The sequence below is a fragment of the Suncus etruscus genome, chromosome 2 (genome assembly GCF_024139225.1).
Source record: "Suncus etruscus isolate mSunEtr1 chromosome 2, mSunEtr1.pri.cur, whole genome shotgun sequence".
Lineage (NCBI taxonomy): Eukaryota > Metazoa > Chordata > Mammalia > Eulipotyphla > Soricidae > Suncus > Suncus etruscus.
The window spans coordinates 96,427,538-96,451,114 of NC_064849.1; the positions used below are offsets into that span (position 1 = coordinate 96,427,538).

The 23,577-nt window shown below is 35.0% G+C and overlaps 2 protein-coding genes across 3 annotated transcripts in view; both read left to right on the forward strand.

Annotated features, from left to right (window-relative positions):
• The window catches only part of LMBRD2 (LMBR1 domain containing 2), a 39,229-nt gene extending 25,013 nt beyond the window's left edge, over positions 1 to 14,216 (forward strand). For both annotated transcript variants that reach the window (XM_049767683.1, XM_049767685.1), the window contains exons 13-17: positions 847 to 950; positions 2,354 to 2,400; positions 4,611 to 4,716; positions 12,379 to 12,508; positions 13,595 to 14,216. In XM_049767683.1, the coding sequence (XP_049623640.1) occupies positions 847 to 950; positions 2,354 to 2,400; positions 4,611 to 4,716; positions 12,379 to 12,508; positions 13,595 to 13,655 (448 nt within the window). In that variant the 3' untranslated portion in view covers positions 13,656 to 14,216. The remainder of the gene's footprint in view (positions 1 to 846; positions 951 to 2,353; positions 2,401 to 4,610; positions 4,717 to 12,378; positions 12,509 to 13,594) is intronic.
• Positions 14,217 to 15,619: 1,403 nt separating this feature from the next.
• The window catches only part of UGT3A1 (UDP glycosyltransferase family 3 member A1), a 29,076-nt gene continuing 21,118 nt past the window's right edge, over positions 15,620 to 23,577 (forward strand). Inside the window, 1 exon segment of the mRNA XM_049769038.1 lies at positions 15,620 to 15,684. Coding sequence (XP_049624995.1) covers positions 15,620 to 15,684 — 65 coding nt within the window.

Here is a 23,577-nt window from a genome sequence, read left to right on the forward strand (position 1 = left end):
AGACTTAAGACTGTGCTCCACTTCAGATGCTGATTGCAAGCCTCCATAAATCCCAAATAGTGCTTCTAACCAAGGGATGCAAATAGAACATTTCTAAGATACACTCCTTAGCATTATTGTTTGCTATAGCAGTACAGACAATTCTAGAAAATAATGTACTCATTATATTACTGATTTATGAAGGATATCAGCCCAGGAATAGACAGATATAAGAAGATTCATAGGACTAGGTATTAAAAAAACAAAGATGCAAATTCCATTTATAAGCCTCTGTTATCCCCAGATCTGTCTTTTCCATCCTGGAAAATTTGTGTAAAAGCCCTCCATTAGGACTTTTATGGAAATTTCATTGCATAGGTATGATTGATTAATGCTTTGGCCATTAGCAATTGAATTCAACCACCAGGTTTTTTTTTTCCTTTCTGAGTTCAGGGGTCTGGAATTAAAAATTTCTACCTATAACTACACTTAAGGTTTATCTAGCAGCCCCCATTCTTAAATATCTCTTCAAACATAATCTCATTAATAGCAAGAAATATTTTTGACACAGTCTGTACTTCTGACATAATTCCAAAACTTTGGGGAGCTGAACACCAAATATGTATGAGAAACAAGTTTTTCATCTGAATGGCAAAATATATGCATTTTTATGAATCATATTTTTAATCAGTGGAATTCCTTCTCAGAAAAGGAACTTCTTAAAGAAAAGCAAATATAGCTCTCTAATTTTCCATGATTACTAATAATAAAGCAGGGGCTTTTTTTGGATAATAATAAGAAAGAAAAAAATTTCAGCAGTCACAATGTGAAATGATGTTTGTCTTTTCAAAAATTTATTTTTATTAGTTTAGGAACTCGTTGTTTGAATCTACTTGGTTTCCAGCAATTCATGGGAGATAATGACATGACATCAGATCTAGTTGATGAAGGAAAAGAATTAATCAGACGAGGTAAGATTTTTATTTTATATAAATTAAGGAAAAGGGTAAGACTCAAAGTTAATATTTGTAAAACTTTATAAATAAATAATTTTTTAAGAATTTCTAAAAGAAATTATTAATGTGTTTGCAACTAAATAATGACCTTGTATATAATTGGAGTCACTTTTATATTTGACTTAAAACAGACTTCCAAGTTCAATTTAAAACTCAATAAGTTCACAATAAAAATTATTAAAAAAAAACACCTCATTAAGTTAAGGAATCATCTTTTATATTGTAGAGGAACCCATCATTAAAAACCTGTTAGAATACATAGTACTTTACCAGAATTAAATTTTATTACTAAATGTATCAAATTTCATAGTGCTCAGGTAATTGTAGAAGACGGGTAAAGAAAAGCAGCTTTATTTTAAGGGCCTTGTTTCTTTTTTTTTTTTTTTTTTTTTTGGTGGATTTTTTTGGGTCACACCTGGCAGTGCTCAGGGGTTACTCCTGGCTCCATGCTCAGAAATTGCTCCTGGCAGGCACGGGGGACCATATGGGACGCCGGGATTCAAACCGATGACCTTCTGCATGAAAGGCAAACGCCTTACCTCCATGCTATCTCTCCGGCCCCGGGCCTTTTTTCTTAAATATTCCCTCTACTTGTTTCTGGAAGGCTCTGTGTAGCTGAACTGTTTTGTGGCTCCATAATCTAATTGTATCCTTCTCATGCTCTCATAGCTAGGTGGTGTCATAAGTGGTGTGGAGGCTCTGTTTCTTTTGTACTCATTAGACTCTGGAAATTTTTAGTACTGAGTAAGATTTTCAAAAGTAGGATTATAAGTCAGATGTTATTTAGAGGAATAAATAGTGCTGCCAGAATTATGGACCTATGCAGTATGGTTAATGGGGTAAACGCTGAGCATATAGTCTTAAGCAAATAAGGAAAAGGTTCCTTAAATGGAAAGAAGAGAAATTTGAACTTTATTTATAAGAAACGTAAAAGAGAAGTTATAGTAAAGCACATTTCAGGTCACCACGAGAAAGAACTTTTTTCTCATGAAAAGTATTTATGGATAGCCTAAATGCTATTTCCAGTAATAAGGTGTTAATTATAGAAGTAGCCTCTAAGTTAGCATTTCTCAACCAGAAACCATTTAACATTCAGGATATTCCAGGGTGTCCACAGATGAAAATCGTTTAAATGGGGAAACATAGCATGAGACTAGGGGTTCATCTTGTAGGTCAGGGAGACGATAGCAAGGAAACAAAGTTGGAAGGCGGCTATAATCAAAAACAAAACATTGCTCCAAACTGATACTCTCCAACAATAGCCTATTCCCTTGACTTTGTGATAATTCACAGAAAATTGAAAATCTTTACTTCACTTACTCTAATTAAACAATATTGTGCCACTTTTCTTTCTCTAGAGAAAAGAAAAAGGCAAAGGCAAGAAGAAGGTGAAAATCGAAGAAGAGTAAGTACAGTACTTATTTAAATGCTGTAACCTAAAGATTAATGTGAAAAATCAAAAGAATCTTTCTGATTTAAAGTAATTGACTAAAAATAGCAGAATGGTATAGGGAAATGACTTATTTTTACTTTGTTTTATTGGCCATGGTAAGTAAGGGTTGAATTCAAGTCTCATACCTCTAAGACATGCACTTTACCCTTTATCTACATTCCTGGAAAGTGATTGGGAGAGGGAAGGAATGGATATGGGGAGGTTGGGTGCTATACCCAGTAGTATTCAGGAGCCATATCTACTTCTGTGCTTAGGAGTAACCATTGGTGGCACTCAAGGACATTATGTGGTGCAGGGACTTTGTACTAGGGTTAGTCATATGCAAAGCAGGTGCCTAAAAACCTCCACTATAACCTCTCTAGCCATCATATGACATTTTTAAAGAAAGGTCATTGGTGATTGGCATACTTCAAGATATATATACTACATGCTATCTTTAAAAAATTTATTTGCATTCAATTATTTGTTACAACATCTAGGAATTTCTTGCCTAAGATACTCAATAAATAATTGTCATGAATGAATAAATTCATGCAAACTTACTCGTGTGTGTGTGTGTGTGTGTGTGTTTTGTTTGGGTGCACATTCAGTAATACTCAGGCCTTACTCCTGGCTCTATGCTTTGAGATTACTCCTGGTAATCTTGGGGTACTATTTGAAATGCTGGGGATTGAACCTAGTTCAGCAGCATGCAAGGCAAGCCTATTGCCTTATGAACTATTATCTCCATCTTTAAAAGTAGTTTTGTTTTCTTTAAAAATATACTATATTCTTTGTATCATATGACACACTCCCCCCAAAAAAGTGCATCTTATGTAGAAAATGCCAACTGGAGCTGAGGCCTGAGTGCAGGGGAGGAGAGCATCTAAAAACTGTGTGCATTATGGTTGGGTTTGTCTTATAGAGCAAAAAATAACATGATATTTATTATATTCTTCTATTTCTTCAGTCTTCTATTAGCTTATGTAAATATACTTTGAGAGTGAAAAAGCAAAAAAAGATGAGAAAATTTTAGTCATGGTTACAAGTTTTGCACATCTGAATGTACATATTACAACCATGAAGACTTAGGAAGGTGTGATAGTTGTTTCTGTGTTTTAGAGTGTATGGTGTAAAGGTGGAATATTTATTTCAGAAACATTCTGAAATCCCAAGGAAGCTACTGAAGATAAATTATACTTCTGAATATTTCTCAGTTCTGCAGTTTTCCAGAATTGAAGTGAATCACAACAAACATTTCTTTTTTTTTTCTTTTAATAATATTTAAACACCTTGGTTACAAACATGATTGTGGTTGGGCTTCAGTCATATAAGAAGACACCTCCCCATCACCAGTGTAACATTCCCACCACCAATGTCCCAAATATCCCTCCTCCCCACCCCACCCCCGCCTGTACTCTAGACAGGCTTTCTATTTCCCTCATACATCTTCATTGTTAGGATAGTTTGCAATGTAGTTATTTCTCTAACTAAACTCATCACTCTTTGTGGTGAGCTTCATGATGTGGGATGTGACTTCCAGCCTTCCTCTCTTTTGTCTCTGAAAATTATTGCAAGGATGTCTTTCATTTTTCTTAAAACCCATAGATGAGTGAGACCATTCTGCGTCTTTCTCTCTCCTCTCTGACTTATTTCACTCAGCATAGTAGATATAGGAAAATTTCATGACTTCATCTCTCCTGATGGCTGCATAATACTCCATTGTATATATGTACCACAGTTTCTTTAGTCATTTATCTGTTGAAGGGCATCTTGGTTGTTTCCAGAGTCTTGCTATGGTAAATAGTGCTGCAATGAATATAGGTGTAAGGAAGGGATTTTTGTATTGTATTTTTTGTGTTCCTAGAATATATTCTTAGGAGTGGTATAGCTGGATCGTATGGGAGCTCAATTTCCAGTTTTTGGAGGAATCTCCATATCGCTTTTCATAAAGGTTGAACTAGATGGCATTCCCACCAGCCGTGGATAAGAGTTCCTTTCTCTCCACCTCCCCGCCAACACTGCTTGTTCTCATTCTTTGTGATGTGTGCCAATATCTGTGGTATGAGGTTGTACCTCATAGTTGTTTTGATTTGCATCCCCTGATGAACCACAAACATTTCTAATTTGTTTATTCTAATGTATTATCTTCTTTATGTATTCATGTGTGTTTTTTTTTCTAGGAATGGAAAGAACGGTATGGACACAACAGAGAGGATTCTACTAGAAATAGGAATGTTCATATGGACCCAAAAGAGTTGAACTTCTCAGAGAGTGGCACCAACCGATGTAAGTTTTTTTATTTACTTATTTGTTTGTTTATGTACATGTGTTGATCATAATGATTTAATCGAAGGACCCAAACATCAATTCAAAATATGTAGAAATAATTAAAAGCATTGTAAGTGGCAGGTCAAAACACAGTGTTTCCATGCATTTTTTGGATTTACAAATTCAAATGTACTTTCTCCATTTGTGTCTTATTAATGTTCTTGTAGCTTTGTTTTTTTTTTATTTATAAAATATTTGTTTAAGCACCATGATTACAAGCATGATTGTAGTTGGGTTTCAGTCATAAAAAAAAAAACCACCTCTTCACCAGTGCAACATTCCCACCACCAATGCCCCCACACCCTCCTCCCAATCTTTGCTTGTATTTGAGACAGGCATTCTATTATTCTCACTCATTAAGATTGTCATTATAGTTGTTAGTGTAGCTATTTCCCTAACTGCACCACTACTCTTTGTGATGAGTTTCATATTGTGAGCTGGTCCTTCCAACCCTCATCTTTATTATCTCTAGGGATTATTACAATAATGTTCTTAATTTTTTTTAAAACCCATAGATCAGTGAGACTATTCTGTGTCTATCTCTCTCCCTCTGACTTATTTCACACAGCATAATAAATTCCATGTATATTCAAGTATAGGAAAATTTCATGACTTCATCTCCCTGACAGCTCCATTGTGTTTATGCACTACAGGTTTCTTTAGCCATTCATCTGTTGAAAGGCATCTTGTTTGTTTCTAGAGTCTGACTATTGTAAATAATGCTGCATTGAATATAGATGTGAGGAAGGGACTTTTTTTTTTTACTGTTGGTGAAGATTAATTGTATTTTATTTTTTCCCTTTATTTAAACATATTGATTACATATATGATTGTGATTAGATTTCAGTCATGTAAAGAACACTCCCTTCACCAGTGCAACATTCCCACCACCAATGTCCCAAATCTCCCTCCATCCCACCCCACCCCCACCCGTACTCCAGACAGGCTTTCTATTTCCCTCATACATTCTCATTATTAGGATGGTTCAAAATAACTGCACTCACCACTCTTTGTGGTGAGCTTCATGAAGTGAGCTGGATGTTCCAGCCCTCCTCTTATTGTCTCTGAGGATTGTTGCAAAGATGACTTTTATTTTTCTTGGGTGTTGGGTGGCTCTTCTATCCTGGGCACTATTTCTTTTGAGGTGCAGAAGCTTCTCAGCTTAATGTATTCCCATCTGTTGATCTCTGCTTCCACTTGTTTGGAAAGTGCAGTTTCCTCCTTGAGGATGCTTTTAGTCTCAATGTCATGGAGTGTTTTACCGACGTGTTGTTCTATATACCTTATGGTATCAGGTCTGATATCAAGGTCTTTAATCCATTTGGTTTTTACCTTCATACATGATGTTAACTGGGGGTCTATGTTCGCTTTTTTGCAAGTTTTGCCAGCACCACTTATTGAAGAGGTTTTCCCTGCTTTACTTAGGATTTCTTGCTCCTTTGTCAAAAATTAGGTGATTATATGTCTGGGGAACATTCTGAGAACTCAAGGCTATTCCACTGATCTGAGGGTCTTTCTTTATTCCAATCCCATGCTGTGGCAAAATGGGTCAAAAAGATGAATCCAACCTTCTGCTGCCTACAAGAAACACATCTGAATAGTCAGAACAAACATAGACTCAAAATCAAAGGCTGGAGGAAAATCATCCAAGCAAACAACACCCTCAAAAAAGCTGGGGTGGCCATATTAATATCTGATGACACCAACTTTATACTCAGAAAAGTGGTAAGGGACAAAGATGGACACTATGTACTAATCAAGGGATATGTGCAACAGGAAGAAATCAGACTATTAAACATATATGGACCCAATAAGGGACCAGCAAATTATCTAGTACAGTTACTGACAAATCTGAAAGAAGAAATCAATAATAACACAATAATTGTGGGAGACGTCAACACGGCCCTATCAACACTTGATAGGTCAACCAGACTGAAACCCAACAAAAACATACTAGCCCTGAAAAGAGTAATGGAAGAAAGAAGACTAGTAGATATATATATAGGACACTCCATCCCAAAATGTGTATCCCTGGATACTCATTCTTCTCCAATGTACATGGGTCATTCTCCAGGATAGACTACATGCTGACATATAAAACATACCTCCATAAAATCAAGAGGTTAGAAATTAGTGAGATTATTCTATAGCTATCCCTCCACCTCTGACTCATTTCATTCAGCATAATACCCTCCATATTCATTCGTGTATAAGCATATTTCATGACTTCATTTTTCCTAACGGCTCTATAGCTTTCCATTGTATAGATGCTCCACAGTTTTTTAGCACTCTGTTCTTGGGCACTTGGGTTGCTACCAGATTCTGGCTATTGTAAATAGTGCTGCAGTTGCAGAAGGCTTTTTTGCATGATGATTTTGGGTTCGTAAGGTATAACCTTCGGAGTGGTATTGCTAAAGCATATGAAAGCTTGTCTAGTTTTTTGAGGGATATCCATATTATTTACAGAAAAAAGGCTGGACCACTCCACGTTCCCACCAGCAATGAATGAGTTCCTTTCTCTCCACCTCCACACCAGCACTGGTTGTTCCTGTTCTTTGTGTTGTGTGCCAGTCTCTGTGGTGTGAGTTGATAGCTCATTGTTTTCATTTGCATCTTCCTGATGATTAGTAATGTGGAGCATTTTTTTATGTGCCTTTTGGCTACCATTTTACTATACAAATCTATTGTTTTTAGAAGCTTTTTTGGTAGTCTTTAAGATTTTCTAAGTATAGTATCATATCTATATATGTGAACTAGTGAAAGCTTTCTTCCCCTTTTTTTAGTGGGGTTTTTGTTTTGTTTTAGTTTGCTTAGTTTGTTTAGCTTTAGTTTCTGTATTTGGTAATTAACCCTTTGTCATATAGACGATGGGCAAATGTTTTCTCCCTGTCTATGAAAGTCTCTTATGGTCATAATCTATTTGTAGTGCAGAAGCTTCTTAATCTGATGTAGTCTCACTCATTTATCTTTGCTTTATTTATCTGGCTTATAACATTAGATGTTAAAGATATCTTTAGAGTAAATGAGGAGTTCTCCTGTTTCCTTAATATAATTTATGAAGATTTGTCTGATATTTTGTTCTTTAATCCTTTGTCTTGGGGTGGAGTAAGATAGCTTTTACTGAAACTTATTTAGAAAAAATGTTTTGGGAGAGAAAGAGAGAAATATGTGCTTCAGAAAGAATGCAAGCTTCTCCAGCATAGAAATAAGCAAGAAAAGAAACAGAGACAAGCAAGCAAAATATGTGTTCAAGGGAGAGCATGGCCTTGAAAAGGAAGCCTTTTATTTTATTTAAACTGAGTTTTGTGCACAGTGTGAGATAGGAAACTAAGTAAATTTTTTCATGTGACTGACCAGTTTTCTCACCATATGCTATAGTGGCTTTCCTTTCTCCACTTCACACTCTTTCTAAAGTAAATAAAACTTAAAAGTTTAAAAATTAATTAAAATAAAGCAATAAAATTATATGAATAAAATATCAACTTAAACTAAGATTAAAAAGCAAAGTAGAAGGGGTTGGAAAAATAGTACAGTGGATAGGCACTTGCCTTGCAAGCAGCCAACCCGGGTTGGATCCTCCCGCAACCACATATGGTTTCCTGAGCATCACCAACGGTGATCCCTAAGCACAGAGCCAGGATTAAGCCTAGACCACCACCAGGTGTGGCCAAAACCCAAAAATGAACAACAAAGAACAATAAACAAAAGGAAAAACTCAATATGAGATAACATAAATTTAGAGTGAAGTGCTGAAACAATAGTTCAATAGGGTAAGGTGCTTGGCTTGCACACAACAAACAATGCTCAATCCCCAGCATACATAAGGTCCTCAAGCATTGCCAGGAATAATTTCTGAGCATCAATCAGGGTTTTTAGTGTGGCCCTAAAACCAAAAATAATAGTAATGTTAATCATTTAAATGAAATTAATAAAATAATTTTAAAAGAAAAAATATTTTTGTATTTTAAAGTGGAAAAAAGAAATTAAAAATTAAAATTGAATTAAACTAAAAATACTCAGAAATTAATCATCATCATAAATAGATGCATAGAGCCAGGAGTAACTCCTGAGCGCCTCCAGGTGTGATCCAAAAACCAAAAATCAAAAACCAATAAATAAATAAATAAATGGAATAAATGAATAATAAAATAAGATGAATAAATGCATAAAATAATAACAATAATTAAAATGAAATATAGAAAAATGAAACAAATTGAAAACAGATAAAAAGATATATAAAAAAACCTATAAAATGAAATTAAAATAAAGGGAAAATTAAGCAAAATAAATTAAAAGTAAAATATTGGGGCTGGCATGGTGGCGCTAGAGGTAAGGTTCTGCCTTGCCAGCCCTAGCCTAGGATGGACCATGATTCGATCCCCTGGCATCCCATATGGTCCCCCAAGCCAGGAGCGACTTCTGACACATAGCCAGGAGTAATCCCTTAACGTCACCGGGTGTGTCCCAAAAACCAAAAAAAAAAAAAAAGAAAAGTAAAATATTAATAGAAGCACAAAAATAATATTAATAAAATAAATAATAAAATAAAAGCTATTCACTGGTTGGGGAGAACCCAATAGGCCCTGGGAGGTCTGGAACACTATATCAGTGGTACAAGGGAAGTGGTTCCTCGGGAGAAGGTGGTACGGAAAGGTGATAAAGTGATATGCATGAAATCACAGTACACGGCACCTAACTTTTATATTATTTATATTATTTTATATTATCTTTCTCTTTCTTTTTGTACTCCGGCATGATTTGAATTCAGAACCGAGACTATTGTGTGGTGCTTCTCTTTATTGCTGTAGGGCTCACTGGATATTTAATTTGACATTTATTTTTGTATTGTTATGGTGTTTCAATACCTTTTTCAAGACCTCTCTCAAACTGAGGCTGATAGCCACTAGAAGGACTCCGCCCATTTTCAGCATATTTTTATTTTATTATTATTTTTTTTTTTTTGCTTAATCTTTACCCCATTTTATTGCTTTTCTTTCCCTCAAACAAAACCACATAACTTGATTTATCTAGCTTAGCCTCTCAAATAGAGGGAGAAACAAGGGAGGGCACCAGGACCAAACAGATGTATGATCACTGATAGTAAGCTAGACTAAGAGGGGACCACCTACTCTAGCAGCCCGGGTGGTAATGGTGGGGGATATGGGTTGCAAAAAGGGAATGGGGACGGGGGGGGGGGACAAATTTGGTGGTGGGTATTCCCCTGATTCAATGTTAATATGTACCTAAAATACTAATGTGAAAGATAGGTAAGCCACTATGATCAAAATAAAAATTAAAAAAAAAAAAAAAAGGAGTCAAAATAAGGCTGCTGCCATAGAAACAGGCTGGGATCTGGAAAGACACTGAGGATATTGGTAGAGGGAAGTGAACACTTACAAAGGGACTGATGTTCAAATATTGTATGCCTGAAACTCAAATACAAATGACTTTGTAAATCATGATGCTTTTAGATTTAAAAAAAATAAAAATAAAAAATTTAAATAAAAAGTAGCAATAGTTAAGTAAAATAAAATAAATGAAGGAAAGGGGTCAGAACAATAGGACAACAGATAGAGCATTTGCCTTGTACATGGCCCACTAAGGTTCAATCCCCAGCATTCTATAAGGTCCCTTAAGAGCCACCAGAAATAATTCCTGAGCACAGAGTTAGGAGTAACCCCTGAGCACTGCTGGGTGTAGTCCAGAATTCAAACAAATAAAGGAGATAAAATAAAATTAAAAGAAAATAATTTTATTTTTAATTATAAGGAAAAAGACAAAAAAAATGAATGTATAAATAAAAAAATAACAAGTTCAATAAATAAGACTGACAGAAGTCAAGACAGTATGGTAATAATATTCAGAGACAATAGAGATGAGGGCCAGGAGGACCAGTGCATGGTAGGAAGCTTGCCACAAAAAGTGGTAAGTGCAGTTAGAGTAGAGAAGGGTCCACTTTGACAATAACAGTTGAAAACAAATCACTCTGGACAAGAACTGAAAGGGGATAAAATGGCATGCATGGTATCCCTTAATTAGCAATAGTGTCAAAATGGAAAGAGAGAGAGAGAAGCAAAATGCCAGCCCCAGAGATCTGTGGGGTTGGGTGGGTGGGAGGGAAACTGGGGACATTGGTAGAAGAAAAAGTCCACTGGTGAAATATGGTGTACATTTTATGACAGGAACTCAATCATGAACAGTTTTATAACCACGGTGCTTAAAGTAATAAAAAAAGAATAAGTTATAAAATAAAACCAATTGCAATTTTTTAATAAAAATTTTTAATGCAGGGCTGGGGAGATAGTACAGTGGTTAAAGTACTTATCTTATACTAAGTCAATCTGACTTATTTCCCAGATACCACATATGATCCCCAACTAGTCTGAACAGAGAGCAGGACTAAGCCTTTAGCACAAACAAGTTCTGACCCAAAGTCAAAACTGCAAGCAAGGGGCCAGAGAGATAGCATGGAGGTAGGGCATTTGCCTTGCATGCAGAAGGACGCTGGTTTGAATCCCGGCATCTCATATGGGCCCCCGAGCCTGCCAGGAGCGATTTCTGAGCATAGAGCCAGGAGTAACTCCTAAGCGCCGCTGGTTGTGGACCCCCCTCTCCAAAAAAAAACAGCAAACAAATAAAAATGTTAATGCAATAAATAAAAACTAATTAAAGCCATATATAAGACCACATAATAGATGAAAAATAAAACAGTAGAAATAAAATGACATCAATCAAATGAAAGCAACTTTAAATTTTTAATATGCTTAATTTTTAACTGTAATTAATTTAAAAGTATAAAAAGTTAAATAAGGGGTGGGCAGGGAAAATTTAAATAAAATTTAAGAGGGAAATGAAAAATCCAATAACTGAAATTGTGTTGATATAAAATAAGTGCAATAGTAAAGTTAATATAATACATATGATAAAAATAAATAAAATTAAGTATAAAAAGAAGGGGCTAGAGCAATAATACAGGTGGTAGGATGTTTGATTCCCAGCAGTCCACGTGTCCCATTTGGTTCCTGAACACAACCAGGATTAAGCCCTGGTATCACCAGTTATGACCCCAAAACTAATTTTATTCTTCATAGATGTTCCTATTTAAATTTTATATATCCCAGTTTAATTAAATTTTACTTAAACTATAGTTATTTCAAAATATTACATACGTATTTCAAGTCTTATTGTATCTATTTTGTTTGCATTTATTTTACTTTCTTATATTTTTATTCATATCATGAATTTCTTTGTTAAATTTTAAGTTACTATATTTAACTTCTTACCTTACTTTGTTATTTGTTTTATTCATTTGCTTTCATCCTATTTTTCATTTATATCTGACTTTTTTGTTTTTAATTTTATATTTATTAATTTTATCTCTGTTATTATTTTGGTGCTGAGGAATAAATCGAGGACTTGCTCTTGAAAGAAAATACCACTGAGCAATTTCCCCATTACTAGTGTATCATTTTGGTCTAATATTTAATTAACCACATTTATCTTTTCTTCCTATTGCTTTCTTTAGTCAAAAATTTGACCCTTTATAATCTTGACTTTTACGGCTTTGCCCATAAGTTGAAAGACAGTGCAAAAGTATACATATTTCCACTTTCTTTACAGCCACAACTAAATATACCAGAGTTAATAATAGAACTGAAAGGGACCGAGTGGAACTTCTCCAAGATGCAGAACCCTTAGATTTTAATGCAGAAACATTTACTGATGATCCTCTTGAGGCTGATTCAGGAAGGTAAGTTCTGCCTGTATCATTTAGGCCCCAGCATGTTTCTAATGTTAGTAATCTGCTGATAGGTTAAGATCAGTAATTATAGGGATAATGTTCACCTTTGTGCAAAACAGAAAGCATACTAAGCAATTTCCAATATATCTTGTGTGCTCTAATGCTTTCATATTTTAAAAATGATTAGGTCCATTGGTGGCAACTGCATCTTCGCAAACTGACATTAGAAATAAAAAACGTGATGAAATTAGTAGTAAGAATCTTAATGCCTCCTTCATAAATTTCATTTATAAAATTTATCATATTAGTTGCAGCTATTTAGTTGTAACTGAATATCAGATACTATGATTTTTAAATTATTTTAGGTGCCATGATTTACATACAGTGCTATGAATGATAGTGTTTCATACATACAATATTCCAACATCACACTCTCCATAAGAATGCTTGTTTATTATTACAATGTCCACCCCCTCTCAGTTCATCAGTCATCCCTGGTAGTAATAAGGTCAGTTCTACAGACCAGTAAGACTTTCTGTTACTTATTATCATTTGTTATTCCCTTACCAGGTTTCTTTCTGTTTCACCTATGAGAGAGATAATTTTGTAACTGTCTTTATCCACTGAATTTGAGTACAGAAAACCTCAGAAAAACACATTTTATAATTGGCAAAGTCGGGTTTTCAGATTCCATAATTTTGTACTTTTAGCTACTATGGCATATGAAAATAATGAAACAGAATACAAAGTAATCATACATTAAGTTATTTGCTAAAGTAGTCCCTAAAAATAACAAAAGATGAAGCTAAAATAGTCTATTCAACATTCAAGATTGTTATTCAGTCTCTCAATTTACATAGTATGTGTTACTTATTTCTTTTTATATTTTTAACTTTATTATTCTAAAGATGAAAACAGGCTCTGAAACAACTAAGTAAATCCTTAGGGCATAATATCCTTGAACATAAGTTTCTACTTTTAGCTAATGAATAGATTTTATCGTGTTTGCAAATTATGTATCACTTCCTTTTAATGTGTCTTTATTTTTCATGATGAATTTTGATGCCTCAGATCATTTCTTTATTCACCTTTCAGGTACCAGCCTAGTGGAAGATATCTCTCAATGTCTCGAAGCAAAATATTTGATGATGTTTAATGTTTAAATTTATGGAATAGCAAGCAAGATCAACACATTCAATCATTATGAACATCACCCTGTTCTAGAACTTACACTGTACTCTCATTCTCAATGAAAAATACTAAATACTGGGATAAAAAAGGCATTAAAAATTAATCATGTAGTCATAATAGTATATCATTCATTAAATAGAATTTTAATAAGGTTTATTGTATACCATTCCTAAAGTATCTGCCTTAGAAGTACTGTTACTGTGAAAGGGTTTAAATTCACCATGATAAAGATCAACATATAATGAGAATATGTAGTTCTATTTCAGATTTATTTTTAGGAAAGGTCCAAGGGGGCCATAAGTCATAACTAACTAATAATATGCAGCTTTATCATTTATAGTTATTACATGTTGATTTTCATTTTCCTGTGTTTAAAGAATTCACAAGTCCTGTATTTCCCAAAGAAATGGAGACCTCAAATCACAACCATATGTACAAACCCAGGTCTTAAAACAAGGCTTACTTATCAGACACAGCTGAATGTAGAAAGTTCTATTTCAACTATGTATGCAAATAGTGTGGGTTTTGCCTGTATAGTTAGGCTCATGGTCTACCCTGTTGTGTTTGTGTTTAGCATGCGTGCTATGATTAGATGGAATGTTATTCCTGCAGTCTTTTTAGTAATCACTGAAAATTGTTTTATGTTTTTGATACTGATCTGTGTAATATTTTTATTTCAGAGAAAAATGTTCATCATTATTATTTAGCATATTCATTTGAGTTGATCATAGCATTCAATAATGGTAAATAGCCAAAGGGTCCCATGAAATTCTCTAATTTTTAAAAGTGTATGTTTATGGCTTTTTTGAAGATGAACACCTAGTTATTCAAAGGAAAAAGTGAATCCATTTATTGTCATTACTAACAAATAATGACTTAAAGAAATTGATATTAGATTAGAACTCTATGATAGCTTATTGATTAAACATACTTACTATTGTTTTGAAAAGTATTTGAGGGGACATACCTGACCTCATTCTTTGGGGCTACTCCCAACAGGGTGCTTGGGGAGAGTTGTCCCCATGCAGTACTGGGAATAAGCCCAAGCTAACAATATGCAAACATAGCACTCCATCCCTCTGAATTATTTTTCTGGCACTTGAGTAGATTTTTTTACCTTAATGTTTAAGCCAAAGTTAGGTTTCAGTATATTTTAATGCATCAGTGTTTTATTTCCAATTGAATACAGTTGAGCACAACTTGCTTGCAGGAAGTTTTTTATGGTCTTGAAATATTTGCAACTCTTACAGAATATGTGTTGTGGATTCACCCAAAGGTAACTTAAATTGAGCATATTCATGACCAACAGTTTTATTATGATTATCCTGTGTGATTTTTATTACAGTCTCACTCTCAAGTATCCCAGCTTGAAGATTAACTTATATAGTCACCCTAACAATACAATTATATGTTTCTTGCAAATAGTCTTTTTCAGGCCCGGAGAGATAGCACAGCGGTGTTTGCCTTGCAAGCAGCCGCTCCAAGACCAAAGGTGGTTGGTTCGAATCCTGATGTCCCATATGGTCCCCCATGTCTGCCAGGAGCTATTTCTGAGCAGATAGCCAGGACTAACCCCTGAGCACTGTCGGGTGTGGCCCAAAAACCAAAAAAAAGAAAAGAAAAGAAAATAGTCTTTTTCAGAATCAGAATTTATATTATTTTACTTTAGTGTTAACATGTAAAATTTTTTACAGACAGCCCTATACATACTGAAAGGAATATTAAAGGAACTGAATATTAAAGGTACTGAAAGAAATATTAAAGGAACCATCCTAATTATTTGATGTTTAATTTTTATAATCCTTGGGGTTAGATTTCCATTAAAACAAAGGATAGATATTCTTTCAGATCTGGGTCCTAGAACTGCCTAGGAACAAATACACACTTACCCTACCCACTCAGGCTTTTCTTGGAAAATGTTCTTGGAGAATGCCTGACCAGGAGCAGATGTACTTTAATACTATTTCTAATTTTATGACTGACTCATACATTCGGTGAGTCTTGAAACCTTTCAGTGCCTCAGTTTCTTCATTTGTGATATGAGAATGATATTGTTAATTTACTTTTTCTACCTCACAAAGATATTGTGAGGGAATGGAGCTGATATTTATTGGCTGAAGTTTAAAAGGTATTGAATGAGGAATGAAGGGCCCAGAATGAGGACTGGTGTCACTGAGAAGCATCCAAGTTGCTAAAACAAACTGTTACTAGAATAGTTCTCAAAAGGCCTATAAAAATAGTGTTGTGGAATTAGTTGGTCTTCAGATTTGCTTTGAAATGTGTCCCTTAAGTATAAAGTTACTTCTTCAGGTTTTGTCATTAAATTCAGGTCTATTGAAACAGTAAAAGAAACAATAAAAGAAAATATTAAATTATTCAGATAAATTGATAGTAATGTTGAAAGAGATATACTACTTTTTAATTATTTTTTCTGATGATGGTAGTTAGCAGTATTATATGGTACTTCATTAACAATATAGATTCCTATATGATTTTTGAGTTAGTTTCTAAATTACTGTAGGTTGTTAAATTGATGCAAATTTTTTACATTTTCTGTTTATGTGTTACTGGGAACTGTGCCCAAGACCTCACACATGCAAGGAACGTGCTCTACTGTTGATCCACAGCCCCATCCTGAGTTTTCACCTTTTACAGTTAATTTGTCTTACAGGGTTTACAATCAGATAGGTAGGTCACTTGTGTAAGTAAACTTGAGTACACAGGTGATAATCCAACTCTTTGAAGATTATCAGCTCATTGTTAGGGATTTATATTGATGTTTGTTAATCCACCTTATATAAAAAAATACTTGTAAAATGGACAAAATATTAATGATTTGAGAAACGTATTAAAATGTAATGATATCAATGTAATATTGCTAATAAATTTATATACTTTGTTATAGAGTACATTTTGAAGAGGTAGGGTGGCACTTAACTTATATGCTTGCTTAATAGATAACTAAATTTTGTAAGTTACTTTAAAAATTGTTGGGGTTTTTTTTTTTTGCTTTTTTTTTTTTTTGGTTTTTGGTTTTTGGGTCACACCCAGCAGTGCTCAGGGGTTAGTCCTGGCTCCACACTCAGAAATCACTCCTGGCAGGCTCGAGGGACCACATGGGATGCCAGGATTTGAACTAATGACCTTCTGCATGAAAGGCAAACACCTTACTTCCAGACTATCTCTCCGGCCCCTAAAACTATTTTTTTAAGTTAGGCAGTAATTCAAAGAAAACTACTGTAGAAAGAAGTGATCATCAATTTAATTAGTCACTTGTAAGTTAATAATTAATTTCTGTATTGCATCAATTTGTTGTAATAGGACATTAAAAAAACACTAAAATTAGTTACTTAGTTATTAGAATTTGCTTAGTTACCAAATGAATATAAAGACTTAGGAATAATTTCATAATACAAGAAAGCCCTTATTTCACAAAAGTTTTAAAACTCAAGTCAGTATACTTAAGGGTTTTGGTTTTAAAGAATAAATCAGAGAATTTAATACCCCAAACCTTTGAAAAGAAGTGCTACTAGTTTATTTGTCTTTGTCTTACTGTTTGATTATTTTATCAGCTCTTTACACTGGTTGTTTATCCAGAGGAAATTAAATGTTCGTTAGGAATGTCAATGTGTGTATCTTAACTATTTCAGCATATTTATGGTGGAATTTCATTTATATACAATAGCAAACCTTTTATTTTTATTCTTTAAGGGGATGTCCCTAATGGATGTTGATTACTTGTTTTGAGAGGGGAGGATGGGGCCTATTCCTGACAGTGCTTAGGGGACCATATGGGATGAGTGCAGGGATTAAACCCAGGTTGGCCTCAGGTAAGGCAAGTTGCCCTACCCACTATACTATCTCACCAGTCCCTTTTAATGGAAAATTAAACTCTTCCTTGTTAAATCTCTAGTGTGAAGTCCCATTGATGATTAGATGTTTTATAAATCTAATTTTTTATACTTTTATACTTGTGATTTGAGTGGACCAATACCTGGACATCACCAGAATAAGTATATTTACACTGAGACAAAAATAGTTCTTGAAAATCTTAAGATACTTGAATCTCCAAGGTGTAATGAATTATAATATAAATCTTAAGAAGTAAATAGATTTAGTTTTATCTCTTTTTCTTCTTTCATTTCTCATTTATTTTATGTACTCGGGGCTTGGGGGTGGCTCTGTAGTCTGGCTTTTAACATGCTCATGGGTTTCTCATCTATTTTATTTTCATACTTTTGTTCATTCCTACACTCATTTTTATTTGGTTTTTGTTTTTGTGCACACCAGCTATGCCATGGGTTACTTCTGGCTCTACACTCAGGAATTATTACTGGGAGGGCTTAAGAGAAATGCCAGAAAGGGAACCTGAATTGACAGTATACAAGGCCCTTCTGCACTCTCTTTTCTGCTCCCCATCCATACACTCAAAAGGAGCTGATTCTGATTTAAAAGCCTGCTATTTAAACACCAATATTGCAGTTATAACAATGAAACATATTTTCCAGACAGCTAAGAAACATCTGATTCTGATCTATACTAATTTAGAATATTGTCTGTCAAGTCACTAAGCTGAGAACTTTAGTAAAGTGAACTATTATCAGTGTAATATGACATAAAAATGGATTTCCAAAAGCAATCATTGCTAACAACATGAACCTATTTATAAAAAAAGAAAATGACCTACATTATTGTCAAAGTTCTTATTAAGAAAGGTCCAAACACTAAAATAGGTTTATAGTAAGTCTTCTAAGAATTGAATTTTCTTTTTCAACTCACTGACTTTTTCCTGCTCAAAGGAAGACCAGGACAACCAGAGCATGTCTCTGTACCAACTCCTAGAAGCCCTTGTGTACAATCTCTAACAAAATAAACATAGGTTTACCCTGATTCCAATCCTGATCCCAAATCTCATTTTAGTGGCACCATCCTGCTACTTTATTCCTTTGATGCTCAACCTGGTTTCACTAAAATTTTATTTTCATTTTAGAGATTTTTCTGTTGAGCTTAAGTGAAGCCTTGCACTAATTTGTAATTTGTTAGTAAGGCAAATGGTATATTCTTTTTGTTGATAATCTAGAAGTTTTCTTTTAGTACACTACTTAGGGAAATTTAACTTTCTTTCCCTTGAAAACTTTTTTCTGTATGGTTATCTTGATTTAAAATGATTTGTGAAAAGTGACTATACTTAGTATGAAAGTATTAAGAGTGATTTACTATGCCCCTGACCTCTGTAAAGTAATCATAATTTATTAATATGGCTATGTTGAGTTGTTAGTATTAACAAAAATCTTTATCAGCTGAGTAACTTAGAGCTGAATGTCTCAAAAGAATGTCGGGTAGCATCTTCTCTAGAATTCCAAGTTGTAGGGGAGAGACTGTTTTATTTTCTTTTAAAAGCAATCCAATGGATTTGTTTTTGTCCATATTTTGAGAAGAATGTGAAGGATTTTTCTCATTGTATTGTAGAAGGTATAGACTATATGGACCTGTCTCATAAATTACTTTAACATATTTATAAATTATAGCATTGAAAAAGATCTCTAATGTTGATGTTGTTTGTGCCTGGTATTTAATTTTTATAAAATGTTTTTGCAAGAAACTAATTGTAATATTGCTTTAAAGTAGTTTTAAGATCTTTCTTAAATGAGATCTGCCCAGGACCTCTGTTTATTTCCTTAGAGCAATCTTCTAAAGTTCATTCATCCAGTGTGAATTTGAAATATACCCACATCTCTTCAGAATCTTTTTTATAAGCACCTGTACACAAGAAAAATATATCAAAAGCCTAATTTCTGTATTGCATTAATAAAGTACTTACTGTTAATTCAATGCATTAGATGAAATAGAAGATGAGTTTTTAAATGTGTATTTGATCATAATTTTTCAAAATGTTAAAATTGTGTTCATGTTTGGTGCATGGTGCCAAATGTATCTTTAATTTGCTATTATTACCTGAACTGTGATGATGTTTTCTAATCTGACTAATGGCTAAAAAATGTGACTATTTTTCTCTGCAAAGTATCACTACATTTTTAAATATGTATTTGAAAGAATTACGAAGTGCTATCTATATGTGTTAGCATCTTTGGCCTTATCTATGCATAATGATCAGTTTGGTTTTGACAAACTCATGAACTTGCAAGTGCTTTGTACTATATTAACTTATTGTGATGTTTTGAATTTTTAGAAATGTTTCATTGATTTGCTGACAAATTAGAGGAAAGATGTAGCTTTGCATGGAAATAAAGTACATTTTTCATGTTATTAAAAAATTTTCTGATCGTATGTTTTCTTTATGCCATCTTAAGAGTGTAGGGGCTGGGAAGGTGGCGCTAGAGGTAAGGTGTCTGCCTTGCAAGCGCTAGCGTAGAATGGACCGTGGTTCGATCCCCCGGTATCCCATATGGTCCCCCCAGCCAGGAGCGACTTCTGAGCTCATAGCCAGGAGTAACCCCTGAGCATCAAACAGGTGTAGCCCAAAAACCAAAAATAAATAAATAAATAAATAAAATAAGGAAAAAAAAAAAAAGAGTTTAAATTATTTTAAGTAGATTGGGGAATTCTTCATTTTATACAGATATATTAATCTCACAAAACTATTTTCAGATAAATTAGTAAACTGTTTTGTTTTTACATTATTTTTATATTCATAATTAAAATAAGTATTACTAGAATTGTGCAGTATTCAGTGAAATTGGAAACAGAAAAATGATAAAATCAAATGAAACTAAATGATGAAATAACCTAAAAACTGAGTTTCTACAAAGAGAAAAATAAAAGTGATGCTTTATCAGTGAATCAGAATAGAGAATCCAGAAATAGATTCATATAAATATAGTGATGCACCTTTTACAAAGGATAGAGTTTCATTTTTTAAGAAATGCAATTGACTCATTATTTATTCTGGAGATTGGCCCATATATCAACCTGAGATGTATACTATCATCTTTTTCCTTCTGGAAAGCACATGTTCACTCATAATCAATTCACTTATCTATCTCTCCCTCCCATTTCTTTTGTTTTGTTTGTTTTTTGGGGGGATCACACCCAGCATCACTCAGGGGTCACTCCTGGCTCTATGCTCAGAAAATCACTCCTGACAGGCTCAGGAGACCATATGGGATGCCAGGATTTGAACCACCGTCCTTCTGCATGCAAGGCAAATGCCTTACCTCCATAATATCTCTCCAGCCCCATCCCTCACATTTCTTTAAATAAAACTATTTTAATTCATTTTTTTTAATTTTTTTATTATTTTAATTATGACAACAAAGATGCAAAGAAAGAGGACAGGGTAAAGTTACAGTGGAAGCCCAATCACCCATAAACAGAATTCTCGGTAGTCCCATCAATGATATCCCAGCCTTGAACTTTCAGCCAAAGAACATTAAGAAAAACAAAACTGAACCCATGTACAATACAATTACTTTGTCCCTCAAATCCCCAGTTGTAGTACATACTTAGCAGCACAAAATATAATCTAAAGACATTAGACTTATGTAACTCCTTAAACATTGAGGGCAAAGTACATTTCTCTAGTTCCATGCACATGCTTACTAGTTTAAGTTAGCCTCAAAAGTTTTAGTGGGTTGTTTTTCTTAAGGATTGGAGTCAAGGGAACATAGTAAAAAACGGTATTAAAGTGGCATTTGTTTGCATAGGCCCACCAAAACATAAGGGATATGGAAAGGCAAATTATGGTCTAAATACAAGGAGACCCTACCCCTGAAGTTTCCTGGCACAGGACTGACTCTAGGCTCCAGGCACACTAGTTTGTCCAATTCAAGTCATCCTCTGTAGTGGCAATACACCTCCATTCCTCACTTAGTCTCTGTTGTTGTTGGTATCATGCTTCTGTATTAAAGATCCTGGAGTCTGCATATCCCATATTGTAGTCAGGATGGTGCGGAGCATCCTCTCATTTCACCTCACACTTATGGGGCAATAGAGAGAACCATGTCCTGTAGAGCAGGTCATTGTTGTTGTCAAGTCTTCTCAGTGTAAACGGAAGTCTCTTTTTAGGAGGTCGATGTCAGACCCTTGGTAGAGTCTTTCCTGGTAGAGGACTGCTTCCAGCTGTTGCTATAAAAGACCTTGGATGTTTCGTAGATAGCTTGCCTGGTTCTGGCGTGAATGGAGGATGCCCATTCTTCTAAGGCCTGTGCCAGGTCATTATATCAATGTTCAGGGTGTAAGGTACATTGTACTGAGATTTATTAGATAAGAACTTATCTGTATGTATGGTGTTTTCCCATTTTAATGTGTCTATGCAAACAAGGATCAATGCCGTGAAGCGTTATTGGTGCATCTGGAGGCAATGGGAACAAGACCAGCAATTTCCATGACATAGTTCAATCATAGGCATCAAACTGAGGGACAGTTCCACCAACAATCCTTACTGAACAGCTTACAAAGAAAAGACAAGATGAAAAGTGGATAGAAACATCATAGTAGAGGAATATATAGAGAGATACATCAGTTAAAGAAAATACCCATAAAATATTCAAAAGATATATGTGTTCAATATGTGTTCAATTTCTGTCCTAAGTAGTTCTGGGATTTGTTAGATCTACTGTATGTCTTTGGTCAGAGAATAGAACTGTTTGTTACTGAAGTTAAGAAGAGTAAATATGGGCCCGGAGATATAGCATGGAGGTAAGGCATTTGCCTTTCATGCAGGAGGTCATCGGTTCAAATCCCGGTGTCCCATATGGTCCCCCGTGTCTGCCAGGAGCGATTTCTGAGCCTGGAGCCAGGAATAACCCCTGAGCACTGCCGGGTGTGACCCAAAAACCACAAAAAAAAAAAAAAAGAAGAGTAAATATGGGATACTAATGGTTGGGAGGAGCCAGCTGCCCGCCCATGCTAGCCAAAAATCCTGCTCCAGGAAGGGAGAGAGACCCTCCCAAGCCCGAAGGACGGGGATTTAAGCCCCACCCTAGGCCAGAGTCCAGACCGGGCCAGGGAGTGGGGAAAACCCAGGGTGCCCCATCAGCTCCTTCCAGAAACCCACCTGGAGATCCGGAGGAAAGGGGGAGAGGGGGGTCGGGTGACCCATGTCCGAGCCCCCCTACCCTAAGCCGGGCCAAGAGGCCGCTGGCACATGCGGAGGCCTGCCAGCTGCCCGCCCGTGCTAGCCAAAAATCCTCTAATTCATTTTTTTAAAAGTACAATTAAGAAAGACTACTTGACCAAATGATGCTGGAACAGTTAAATATGCCAATCTGCAAAAAGACAAGTTTAGATTAATCACATCTTTTACAAGTTTATCCAAATGGATCATAAATCTAAAGCTATAAAAGACCACTATAAAACTTGTAGAGAAGAATAATCAGAGAAAGCATGGGTAACTGTGTTAGGTAACATAAATAAATTTGGCAATGTATGCATCTATATGTCACAGTCTATATATGTATATACATATACCCAAATATATATATATTATTTTGTGAATACATAATCATATTTATACATACATGTTGAAATAACTGGTCTCATTCTCCCTAATCAGAAGGGCTTCTTTGCATATGTTTGTCCCATCTGGGTGGGAAAACCTCTTGAGCGGCCCCCGACTTCTACCTGTTCTGTACCCATGGGACATTCTTCACCTTCTCTTCCCTATAAAGACCACAGGCCAGAGAAGTTTCCATGACTTATTCCACAACTTGCCTGTCTGGCAGTTTGTTTTGCTTGCAGCTAGCTTGTGGAAATTTCTGAACCTGTTTTATCTTTCTTTTTTTTTTTTTTGGTTTTTGGGCCACACCCGTTTGACGCTCAGGGGTTACTCCTGGCTATGCGCTCAGAAATCGCCCCTGGCTTGGGGGGGACCATATGGGACGCGGGGGGATCGAACCGTGGTCCGTCCTACGCTAGCGCTTGCAAGG